This window comes from Embiotoca jacksoni, unplaced genomic scaffold (genome assembly GCF_022577435.1).
Source record: "Embiotoca jacksoni isolate LCO1_2020_lvr unplaced genomic scaffold, fEmbJac1.0.p SCAF_88, whole genome shotgun sequence".
Classification (NCBI taxonomy): Eukaryota; Metazoa; Chordata; class Actinopteri; family Embiotocidae; genus Embiotoca; species Embiotoca jacksoni.
This window is the reverse complement of record NW_027185445.1, coordinates 615,595-628,340: the sequence shown is the minus strand read 5'-3', so window position 1 is coordinate 628,340 and position 12,746 is coordinate 615,595. Positions and strand designations below refer to the sequence as shown.

Here is a 12,746-nt window from a genome sequence, read left to right as displayed (position 1 = left end):
CAGGACAGTTTTCCACTTCACCTCAGTCCATCTTCAATGATCTCGGTCCAGAGAAGGCGGCGGTGTTTCTGGATCATGTTTCTATCTGGTTTCTTCTTTGGAGAGTTTTAACATCATTTGTGGACGCAGCGATGAACTGTGTTCACAGACGATGGTTTTCACAAGTGTTCCTGAGCCCATGCAGTGATTTCCACTCCAGAATAGTGTGTTTTTAATGCAGTGCTGCCTGAGAGGCCCAAAGATCTGCTACACGCCGGATTCACTGTTTGTCTTTATTAACAGTGCTGCAGCTCAGAGTGCAGCAGGAGAAACAATGAACTGAACTGACAGAGCAAAGTGTGTCAGTCATGCTAATAAGTTTAATACAATACATACTCACAGACAAACACACACACACACACACACACACACACACACACACACACACATATACACACACCCAGCATATCAAGCATCAAACCAGCAGCACTCCTTTCTGTCATCATGTTACTGGAGGTAACAGTGAGCGTCTTTCATACAGACTGAGACAGAAACGTAAAGAGCAAATAATACATGAGAAAAAGACGACTTCTATTTAAAGTGGACGTGACTGCACAGTTGTTGTTCCTCTGGTAAGATTTAAGAAGTGACTACGCCTGCATTTAACAGACACTTTATACTGAAACATCACCTTGATATCTCCTAATAAGCCTAAGTGAGCCATCTGTCATCAGACGTGAGTGTCTCCATCCAGAAACACCGACCCTGACCTCCTAATCTTCGAAGGAAGTAAAATTATAATCTGACAGACAGATCACGTTCAGCATGTTGGAGTCATAGAGGTAGTAAATAGATCACATTGTTGTGCACTGAACTGTTATATAATACGCTGTGTTTCATGTGTAAGTTGTGTATGTGTTCAGTAAATTACAGACTGCTTTGATCTTACTCTGTAAACTAGAATGATGTGATGGTTCAATGTATCACATAGGTCACATGGGGATTGTTGTTGTACTGTACAAGTATATGTATATCATATCATCTATTTAGAAGATTTTGATGTGATATTTGCCTCAAAAAGCTGAACATAAAAACTTCATCTTTATGTGAAATGATGAGTCATATTAAAGAAGTTTGTGTTTCACTTTCATTAGGTTGTTTCCTAGTAGATATTTTTATTGTAGACATTTTGGAGTCAACATTTTTTGGTGAAAGTTGGTCAGTATAGTAAACAAGAAGTTCCAAACACACACACTGCTGTACTTGTTTTTAGATTCTGCCTGATCATATTCTCACACTATGGCCACTGACCGGTGACATTATGTAATCAGGTCGTCTCACTGAAATCATCATCATCATCATAAAGTACAAACAAACATACAAGATAAACCCATGCAGAAGTTATATGATCAGAATCACACAAATGACAAATTGTAGCTTCATCTGATCCAACAACAGTTCACTCCCTGAAAACTACAAACTCACATCTTTATTCCTCTCAGTGAAGAACTAATGCTGAATCTTATCATCAACAATCACTGAAGGTGAAGAGGGGAGTCTTAGGCCAGATACTCAGTTATACACTGCTCCAAAAAATAAAGGGACCACTTAAACACCTCACTGTAACTCCAATCAATCCCACTTCTGTGAAATCAAGCTGTCCAGTTAGGATCAACACTGATTGAGGATCAGTTTCACCTGCTGTTGTACAAATGGAACAGACAACAGGTGGAAATGAGGCAATTATCAAGACAACCCTATAAAGGAACGGTTCTGCAGGTGGTGACCACAGACTGTTTCTCTGTCCTCGTCCTTTCTGGATGATTTTTGTCCCTTTTGCATTTTGCCAGTGTCCTCACCACTAGAGGGAGCATGAGGTGTCTCCAACCCACAGAAGTTGTTCAGGTAGTGCAGCTCATCCAGGATGGCACATCAATGTACACTGTGGCAAGAAGGTTTGCTGTGTCTGTCAGCACAGTGTCAAGAGGACGGAGGACATACCGGGAGACGGGCCAGTCCACCAGGAGACGTGGAGGGAGCCATAGGAGGACAACAACCCAGCAGCGGGACCGCTATCTGCTCCTTTGTGCAAGGAAGAGCAGGAGGAGCGCTGCTAGAGCCCTACAAAATGACCTCCAGCAGGCCACTAATGTGCATGTTTCTGCTCAAACTGTCAGAAACAGACTCCATGAGGGCGGTACGAGGGCCCGACGTCCACAAGTGGGGTCTGTGCTCACAGCCCAACACCATGCGGGGCGATCGGACTTTGCCAGAGAACACCAAGATCGGCAGCTTCTCCGTCGGCGCCCTGTGGTCTTCACGGATGAGAGCAGGTTCCCACTGAGCACATGTGACAGACGTGACGGAGTCTGGAGACGCCGTGGAGAACGTTCTGCTGCCTGCAACATCCTCCAGCGGGACCGGTTCGGCGGCGGGTCAGCGACGGTCTGGGGAGGCGTTTCTTCGGAGGGCAGCGCAGCCCTCCGTGTGCTAGCCAGAGGTACCCTGACTGCCATTATGTCCCGGGATGAGATCCTCAGACCCATTGAAGACCATCTGCTGGTGCAGTGGGTCCTGGGTTCTTCTGATGTGGGACAATGCTCGGCCTCATGTGGCTGGAGTGTGTCAGCAGTTCCTGCATGATGAAGGCATCGATGTTATGAAGGCATCGTTCCCCAGACCTGAATCCAATCCAACACATCCGGGACATCGCGTCTCGTTCCGTCCTCCGACGCCACGTCCACCGCAGACTGTCCGGGAGTGGACCGATGCTTTGATCCAGGTCTGGGAGGAGATTCCTCAGGAGAACATCCGTGGTCTCATCAGGAGCATGCCCAGGTGTTGTAGGGAGTGATACAGGCACGTGGAGGACACACACACTACTGAGACTCATTTGGACTTGTCTTCAGGAATCTCCACAGAAGTTGGATCAGCCTGTGATCTGATTTTTACACTTTTATTTGGAGTATGATTCTGAATCCAGACCTCCATGGATAATGATTCTGATTTCCATTGATCATTCTTCTGTTATTTTGTTCTCAACACATTCCACTATGTCATGAATCAAGATTTGAACTGGAATATTTCATTCATTGAGATCTAGGATGTGTTGTTTAAGTGTTCCCTTTATTTTTTGGAGCAGTGTATGTAAAATTAAGAGACCACTCCAAATTGTTCTTAAATCAGCATCTCTACGTGTACGGCAGCCGTTCCATTCCAGTCTGTTGAATTCCAATACAGGAACACCTGATTCTACTTAATGAGGTACTGATCAGGTGATCACCTGAACCAAAACTTATTTAATGAAGAAAAGTATAAAACCAGTGCTGTGGTCATCATTGTCCTCTTACAATAGGACCAGCTGGATGGCAGAAACGGTGCTAGTAGAACCTTCTAATGTAATTGGAATAAAAAAAAAAGTGACTATTTACCAAAAGAGTTTAAAAGAAAAGTTCTGAGTGAGAAAAAGAGTTCAACTCTGGTTTTACTGGCAGAGGAATACAGTGAGCGTCAGGCTGCTTCCATCCTTCAAATGTCAAAGACGACGGTTCAGAAGAATGAGGTCAAGCAGCAGACATTAGGGACAACAAAGCTACAGACATTAGGGACAACAAAGCTACAGACATTAGGGACAACAAAGCTACAGACCAGCAGAGGACCAAAACGACTCCGCTCACCGGGATGACCACCAACTCATTCCAATGTCACTCAACAACCGTAGGATGACATCAAGTGACCTCCAAAAAGAATGGCAGACGGCAGCTGGGGTGAAGAGGACGGTGAGGACGGTTAGAAACAGGCTGCTGGTGGCTGAAGTCGGGCAAAGATAGAAAAAAGCCCTTCATCATGAGAAGCAAAAAAGAGCCAGGCTGAGGTTTGAAGAAGACCAGAAGGATTGGACCAGAGAGGACTGGAGGAAGGTCATCTTCTCTGAGGAGTCCAATGTTCAGCTTTGCCCAACACCTGGTGGTCTAATGGTTAGACGGAGACCTGGAGAGGTCGACGAGCCACAGAGTCTCCACATCCTGTGAAATATGGTGGAATCCTGTCTGATTTATTCAGGGCTGAGCCCACTCCCTTGGCGGAGAAGCAACCCCACACATGAATGGTCTCAGGAGGCTTTACTGTTGGCATGACAGAGGACTGATGGTAGCGCTCACCTTTTCTTCTCCGGACAAGCTTTTTTCCGGATGCCCCAAACGATCAGAAAAGGGATTCATCAGAGAAAATGACTTCACCCCAGTCCTCAGCAGTCCCTGTACCTTTAGCAGAATATCAGTCTGTCCCTGATGTTTTTCTTGGAGAGAAGTGGTTTCTTTGCTGCCCTTCTTGACACCAGGCCATCCTCCAAAAGTCTTCGCCTCACTGCGTGCAGATGCACTCACACCTGCCTGCTGCCGTTCCTGAGCAAGCTCTGCACTAGTGGTGCCCCGAACCCACAGCTCGATCAACTTTAGGAGACGGTCCTGGCGCTTGCTGGACTTTCTTGGGCGCCCTGAAGCCTTCTTCACAACAAATGAACCTCTCTCTCCTTGAAGTTCTTGATGAGCCGATAAATGGTTGATTTAGGTGCAATCTTACTAGCAGCGATATCCTTGCCTGTGAAGCCCTTTTTGTGCAAAGCAATGATGACGGCACATGTTTCCTTGCAGGTAACCGGGGATTAATAAAGTGAAATAAAAAAATTAAAAAAAATTAACAGAGGAAGAACAATTATTTCAAGCACCACCCTCCTTTTAAAGCTTCCAGTCTGTTATTCTAACTCAATCAGCATGACAGTGATCTCCAGCTTTGTCTTCGTCAACACTCTCACCTGTGTTAACGAGAGAATCACTGACATGATGTCAGCTGGTCCTTTTGTGGCAGGGCTGAAATGCAATGGAGATGTTTTTTGGGGGATTAAGTTCATTTTCATGGCAAAGAGGGACTTTGCAATTAATTGCAATTTATCTGATCACTCTTCATAACATTCTGGAGTATATGCAAATTACAATCATAAAAACTAAGGCAGCAGACTTTGTGAAAATTCATATTTGTGTCATTCTCAAAACTTTTGGCTGGTGGTGTATATATATTTTGAATGAACACATTATGTCATATTGGGCATTTTTACTTGAATGTTTAAAATACTGGGAGGAGAAATACAAATACATAAATTTAGTACCCGCAATGATATTTAATAAACCTGACAGTAGTAACAGGAGAAGCGATCAGTGTGTATTTTAGTACATTTAGGGTCTGATTTACTAAGATCTCAAATAAAGGAACTAAATTGTGTGTTCCTTCTAAAAGTTTCTCGAATTGTGTTATGTGGTGGGGTGTTTTTCCAGGACCCAAATGCAAGCTCACAGACTCAAGGTTTTCAAATTCCAAAAATACAGTCTTTATTGTCCAAAACACAAACAAAAAACTACAAACCAAAATGTGGCACCGAGCGTGTCCACTTTACGTCCAGTCGGGAGGGCAACTCAACCGACTGGTGATTTTGACGGGGATATCCGCAGGAGACACAGAGGCCGGAGGAACGGGAACAGGTACAGGACTGACGGAGAGCTGACGGGGAGCAGACGGAAGACGGACGGGGAGCAGACGGAGGACGGACGGGTGGCTAACAAAAATGCACCGACAACCAGAGTTGTGCAGGGGCAGGTTACATATAGTCTGGGGAGGTGATCAGGGAGATGCAGCACACCTGCAGGTGGTGATCAGGGGTGAGTGGCTGCATCTGCTGGGACTGGTGAGGGGCGTGGCCACGGGAGGTGAGGGGCGTGGCCACAGACAAAGACAGGGGACACAGGAGGAGAGGTGATCGGGGGCAAAACGGAGGACAAAACTGAACTCCTGACAAATTGACCTTCTGGAAGACAGTTACTTCCTGTTCAAGTGAACTTTGTAACTTTCACAAACACCAAAACAAATCCTGTTTACAGAGACACTGGATGATGATCTTTGTGTTTCTTCATGTTAAATATTTTTAGGCTTATCGGTATCTGAAGGAACAGAAGTACACACTCAGGGCCTGATTGACTAAGATGTCAACTAAAGGAACTAAATTGTGTGTTCCTTCTAAAAGTTTGCACATTTATTTTGCACCTGTTTTGTGGGTGATTTACTGAGTAACTGCTTCATTGAAATCAGGTGCAAATCTCTGTATTTAAATGAGGGTTTGTGAGTTAAAGTGATTCCAGCAATGGAAAACAGAGCGACTGCAAAAGGAAAAGGAAATCTGATCCCATTGAAATTAAGAAATATAAATATAACAAGAACAAAACGCTTTATAGGAGATCATCAGCAAGAAAGTCAATGTGGGAAAAAGAACATGTCTTCTTAAAGTGGAACGGTGTTACGGGGACACTGTGTCTTCAGGACGACCTCAGAGGAGGACCAGTGGAGGACAACGTGTGAGGCCTGTTTGCTGCTCGGTGAGTGATAAGATGTGCGTGTTGAGCTGTAGCTCCTTCGGTCCGAGCTGGACTCTGCTCTGCTTTAAGCCTCTAAACCTGCCGGCCTCCACAGATGCAAGCAGGGCTTTTAAAACTAAAAGCTGACTGAAAGTCCAAGTGGCACGAGGTCATCTGATTCCCTCTTCCCCCTCCTTCCACGCAGCCCTGCCTCCTCTGCTGATAATCAAGCTGTGACCCTGCTATTAGCACCAGCAGCAGATTAATCAGAAACCCCTGGGCACACGTCCTTCTGGCTGGGCACCAGTGGAGCCTGACAGCTTCAGTCTGCCTGGTTAACACCGGCACGTGTTCCAACTGCTGCCTGCAGTAGTGCCAGCAGAGCACAGAGAAAAGAGGACTTTACTTACAACTAGCATAGAAGGTTTCAGCAAAACAGCAACAGCCGAAAAACCACATCCATCAGCCTGTGTTTGTGTGAAAGCAGTTCATGGACTCAACAATTGATGGAAGTTGAGGTTGCATTTAAACCACGTCCGTTCACAGTACAACCTGGTTTCAAAAGAAAAGTTGTGATGCTGTGTAAAGTGTAAATAAAAAACAGAATATGATGATTTGCAATTAAAATAAACCCTTATTTAATTGAAAGTGGACCAAAGACAACAAAATATGTTTTGAATTTGATGGCAGCAACACGTCACAAAAAAAAAAAAAAGTTGTGACAGGGTCAACAAAAGACTGGAAAAACACATCTGGTGGAACATCTGACAACTAATTAGGTTGCCATGGCAACAGATCAGCAACATGATTGGAAATAAAAAGATGATGGCTTATTTAGGCTTATTAGGAGATATCAAGGTGATGTTTCAGTATAAAGTGTCTGTTAAATGCAGGCGTAGTCACTTCTTAAATCTTACCAGAGGAACAACAACTGTGCAGTCACGTCCACTTTAAATAGAAGTCGTCTTTTTCTCATGTATTATTTGCTCTTTACTTTTCTGTCTCAGTCTGTATGAAAGACGCTCACTGTTACCTCCAGTAACATGATGACAGAAAGGAGTGCTGCTGGTTTGATGCTTGATATGCTGTGCGTGTGTGTGTGTGTGTGTGTGTGTTTGTCTGTGAGTATGTATTGTATTAAACTTATTAGCATGACTGACACACTTTGCTCTGTCAGTTCAGTTCATTGTTTCTCCTGCTGCACTCTGAGCTGCAGCACTGTTAATAAAGACAAACAGTGAATCCGGCGTGTAGCAGATCTTCGGGCCCTCAGGCAGCACTGCATTAAAAACACACTATTCTGGAGTGGAAATCACTGCATGGGCTCAGGAACACTTGTGAAAACCATCGTCTGTGAACACAGTTCATCGCTGCGTCCACAAATGATGTTAAAACTCTCCAAAGAAGAAACCAGATAGAAACATGATCCAGAAACACCGCCGCCTTCTCTGGACCGAGATCATTGAAGATGGACTGAGGTGAAGTGGACAACTGTCCTGAGGTCTGATGGATCACCATCTGAGATTCTGTTTGGAAATCATGGACGCTGCATCCTCCAGGTTAAAGAGGAGAGGGACCATCCAGCTTGTTATCAGCTCAGTTCTACAGCCAGCATCTGTGATGGTACAGGGATGCATTAGTGCACATGGCATGGGTAGCTTGAACATCTGGAAGGAAACATTAATGCTGAATGATATATTCAGGTTTTGGAGCAACATATGCTGCCATCCAGACAACGTCTCTTTCAGGGAAGGTCTTGTTTATTTCAGCAGAACAACGTCCAACCACATTCTGCACGTATTCCAACAGCATGGTTCTCTAGTAGAAGAGTCCGTTGATAAACTAGCCTCCTGCAGTCCAGACCTGTCAATCATTGAAAACATCTGGAGCATCAGGACATGAACAATACAACAAAGGAGACCCTGAACTGTTGAGCAGCTGAAATCCTCTATCAGGCCAGAATGGGACCACATTTCACTTTCAAAACTCCAGAAACTGATCTCCTCAGTTCCCCAACGTTTCCAGAGTGTTGTTAACAGAAGAGGTGATGCAGCTCAGTGGTGAACATGATCCTGGAACAACTTTATAGAGACGTGATGCTGCAACAGATTCTAAATGAGAAAATATATTTTATAAAACAACATCATTTCTCAGTTTCAACATTTTAAACATTGTATTGTGTGTATTTGTAATTAAATATGAGTTCACATGAACTCATATTTCAGTGGTGAACATTCAGTTCAGTGGTGAACATGATCCTGTCCCAAATTACAAACTGAACTTGGAGTTTCAAAGACATCATCAAGGTGCATCATGGGACTTGTTGCAGCTCGAAACCTTTCGTCTTCAAAGACATTTTATACTTCTGTAAATCTGAATGATTCGTTTGTTTTGAGCGTCTCCCATGAGAATGAAGTGCTTCATAAACTGGGTCTGAGCTGTCAGCATGAGTTACAGCAGCAGCTGATCACAGATAACAAGTCAGGGTGAATTCAACATGTTGGCTCCTCACATCAGACAGCAAAGCTTCAGGTAAAAACCACATCACGAAACAAAGTGAAGTCTTTGAAGAGTTTCAATTCATGATGTAACTGTGAACCGTCCATCTAATGTGCAGCGGCACAGAGGCTCAGAGGGAATATTACCAGTCTAACGTGATGAACTAATCAGACCTCGTAACACCGAGTCTGTACCACTAACTGAGTGTGGTTACCTGTACAGCGATGCGTTTCTGATGGGTTTTATGAGTAATGGATGACCAGAACAGAGCCCACACCGAGTTCCCACGCAGAGTCAAACAAATATTGATATTGAATATTCATCATCTATAATTCACGGAAAAATTGTCAGAAACAAAAACTATTCTTCTTCATCAACAGACATGAAAACTCAATTGATGAAAAAATGAGTATTGTTTGTTTACTGCTCTCAACGCTGTGTGAGCAGACATGTTGTTCCAGGATCACAACGGGCTGATGTCTTTTTGTTTGGACCACCTGTGACGCTGACGCGCTCTGACACACATCCAGGATGTTTGGTCTGTGCTGTGACCCTCTCTGTCTGATCCTGCCAGCTACACCCTGCAGAGGGAAACCTGCTGCCCGTCTCCTGGCTGCTGCAACATCCATCTGCCAAACTGATCACATCTGAACTCTGCTCTGCATCACAAACGTCCTGTGGAGTCTAAAGTGCGTCTCACAGCTGGGATCTCTGTGGTTAGAGGGAAAAATGTCTCGGTGTTTACTGGGAATTATTATTAATTACACCATGATTACACTGTGCAGACATGTTCTGTGAAAAAGGCACTAATTTAATGTCCGTTAATAACACACAGCCTCCTCCAGCCACTGAACGATGCTCACTTATACCTCAATAACTAGAAGTCTCTCAGCTGACTATTTCATCACCAAGCAGGGCAGCAGTAACCTGCTGCTGGTTAGAACACCTCCTTAGCAAACTGGAATAGAAATATTTTAATCTGAATCCTGATGACTTCCTGAACCTGACCACTTGGTTTTGGTGCCTACAGCTGAAGTCTGTGTGTCCGACACACCACTGGACTCTGTTGGTTCACATGACGATCAGTGGGCTGTTTTTCTTGTGTGGTAACACTCAGATCTGAATCTTATCCAGCTACCGTCTCCCTGTTCAAGTCTGATGACAAAGTGGGTCTGCTGCCTCCAGCAGCATGACTCCAGAAACCCAGCAGAGGTCAGAGGGGATGAAGGTGTGCTTACCTTCCCGACATACTGAGGTTCTGATCCCATGTACTCCTCCAGGACGAAGAACTGGTTCCACACCCAGCCTCTTTTAATCCGCTGCACCTTCGGCCTCCCATGTCTTTTAAACCTCATCCCGCCTTCCAGTGATGTCACTTCCCCCAAAGACGGCCTCCCACTCGGACTTCCTGTCGCTCCCCTCCATGACATCACTGCACCCTTATGAGTTCTGCTCTGAAGCACAGTCTGCAGGGGGATTTGGGAGCTGTAGTCCAACAGCACACAGGAGCACAGCAGAAATACAGTGACATATTCCCTTGTGATCATCAGGGAGTATCGTTGTGAATAAAAACAGAGTGAAAAGTCCAAACAGCTGCTTACTTCCAGGTTGGAGACGGACATACATCCAACGCTTGGTCTACTCTGCAGGTCAGCATCAGACGAAGGGTTGGAAATCCAATATATTCCCAGAGGATGACCAGAAGATCTGTTAATATGCTCTCCTGTCTCTGAAGATCATGATGCTGGGAGTCACTGAACTCTGTGGTCCGATGATGGGTCCAATGATGGGTCCCTCCAGGACTTGGACCAGGATGTGTTGTGGGTCTGGTTCTGTTGTCAGACTGCAGAGGAACCAGGAGAACCAGCTCTTCACTTCTCCTCTCTTCCAGCAGTCACACCTGGAGCAAAAAGTGAAGATCATGTTGAGCAGGAGAGTTCATTGATGATTGTAAAATCAGATGTAAACAGGAATTAGCAGGTGATAAAGTAAGTATCACTCTTCACACCTGCTTTATTCAATTTAACACTTCACATAACAACAGGTTTATTTTCATCAGTCTAGTTGCAGCACGAATCCAGGTCCAAGTTCTGAAGGTGTCGAATGTGTTGAACACAAACAAACCGTAGTCTGCTGGGGTGAGGGTGTGGGGGGTGGGGTGAGCAGTATTGGAGCCGGAGACACCAACAGACTTAACAAACTGGTTAAGAAGGCCGGCTCCATCATCGGCTACAAACTGGACAGTCTGGAAAAGGTGGTGGAGAGGAGGACGCTGAACAAACTATTATCCATCTTGGATAATCCTGTCCACCCTCTCCACCTGCTGCAGGGACAGAGGAGGACGTTCTCCAAAAGACTCCTCCAGCTGCTGTCACAAGGACAGATACAGGAGATCATTCCAGATACAGGAGATCGTTCCAGATACAGGAGATCGTTCCTGATACAGGAGATCATTCCAGATACAGGAGATGATTCCTGATACAGGAGATGATTCCTGATACAGGAGATCGTTCCAGATACAGGAGATCATTCCTGATACAGGAGATCATTCCAGATACAGGAGATCGTTCCTGATACAGGAGATCGTTCCTGATACAGGAGATCGTTCCAGATACAGGAGATCGTTCCAGATACAGGAGATCATTCCAGATACAGGAGATCGTTCCAGATACAGGAGCTCATTCCTGATACAGGAGATCATTCCTGATACAGGAGATCATTCCAGATACAGGAGATCGTTCCTGATACAGGAGATCATTCCTGATACAGGAGATCATTCCAGATACAGGAGATCATTCCAGATACAGGAGATCATTCCTGCCCACTGCTGTCAGACTATACAATAAATCACCTCTGGCCAAATCAATCTCACAACAATAACACTGTTGCACTGTTGGTTGTTTGTTTGTTCAAATCGTTGCGCTATTGTTGAGTTAGTTTAATATTATTCTATTTGTATTGTATGTTTTGTGCATTTTTATATTTGATATTTTTCTCAAATAGATACCCTGTATCTATAAATGCTGCTTTAGTGAAAAAAAAATTGCTTTTGCGGGATTAATAAAGTATATATCCATCCAACCATCCATATCTGGCTCAGTAAAGTAGGAGGAGCCAATAATCAGAAGGTGTCACAGCTGGCTCCAATCATGTCCAATCAGATCATCTCTCCTCCTTCAAACCTCTGAGCTGCAGCGTGTTGTCAGTTTGTAAAGAGAGAAGAAGCAGCAGACTTTAACCAGGAGGAACCTGACAGACTGGTCTGGAGGTTCAGGCTCTGATCTCTGAAGTTATGGTGCTGCAGTCGGCCTCCACCATGATGATGTTAAACAGCTGTGAAGAGGGAACTAATATTATAAAGAACTCTTTACTGGTATTTTGAGAACCGCTGCCCATAAGAGGTTCAATGATAGAAGACCAATAAACACTGACATTAATTAAATGTGAAGAAAGAACACTCCTCAATGCAGTGAAGTCAGGATCTGAAACCATGTTGAGGAGTGAACAGGAGTAAAGTATTCACATTTAAAGCTACCGATGCAACTCATTTATTATTTTACGTTCCCATCATTAATTAAATGGCTGCAGCTGCAGTGAGTAAACTACTCGAACCTTCAGTGTGTAAATAACAATGTGACACCCGGTGGAGTTTCACCGATGGTAGATCACTAAATAAACAAACAAACAAACAAGCTTCTTGCACCAAAATGCACCAAAATGTAAATACTGAATTTGTTCTCAGACCAGCTGTGTGCCGGTAGGACAGACCGCTACTTTTTCATATGAGTGTCATGTGTGTGAGAAGTGTTTCCTCAGCCTGAACGGCTGCCATGACGGTCACTAACACATCAGCCGAGGACCAAGGCT

General features: G+C 44.5%; 1 protein-coding gene across 1 annotated transcript in view; it reads right to left on the bottom strand.

Annotated features, from left to right (window-relative positions):
- LOC138192521 (cadherin-12-like) overlaps positions 1–10,523 on the bottom strand; it is a 54,336-nt gene extending 43,813 nt beyond the window's left edge. The window contains exon 1 of the mRNA XM_069139959.1: positions 10,118–10,523. Coding sequence (XP_068996060.1) covers positions 10,118–10,501 — 384 coding nt within the window. The 5' untranslated portion in view covers positions 10,502–10,523. The remainder of the gene's footprint in view (positions 1–10,117) is intronic.
- Positions 10,524–12,746: the final 2,223 nt, after the last annotated feature.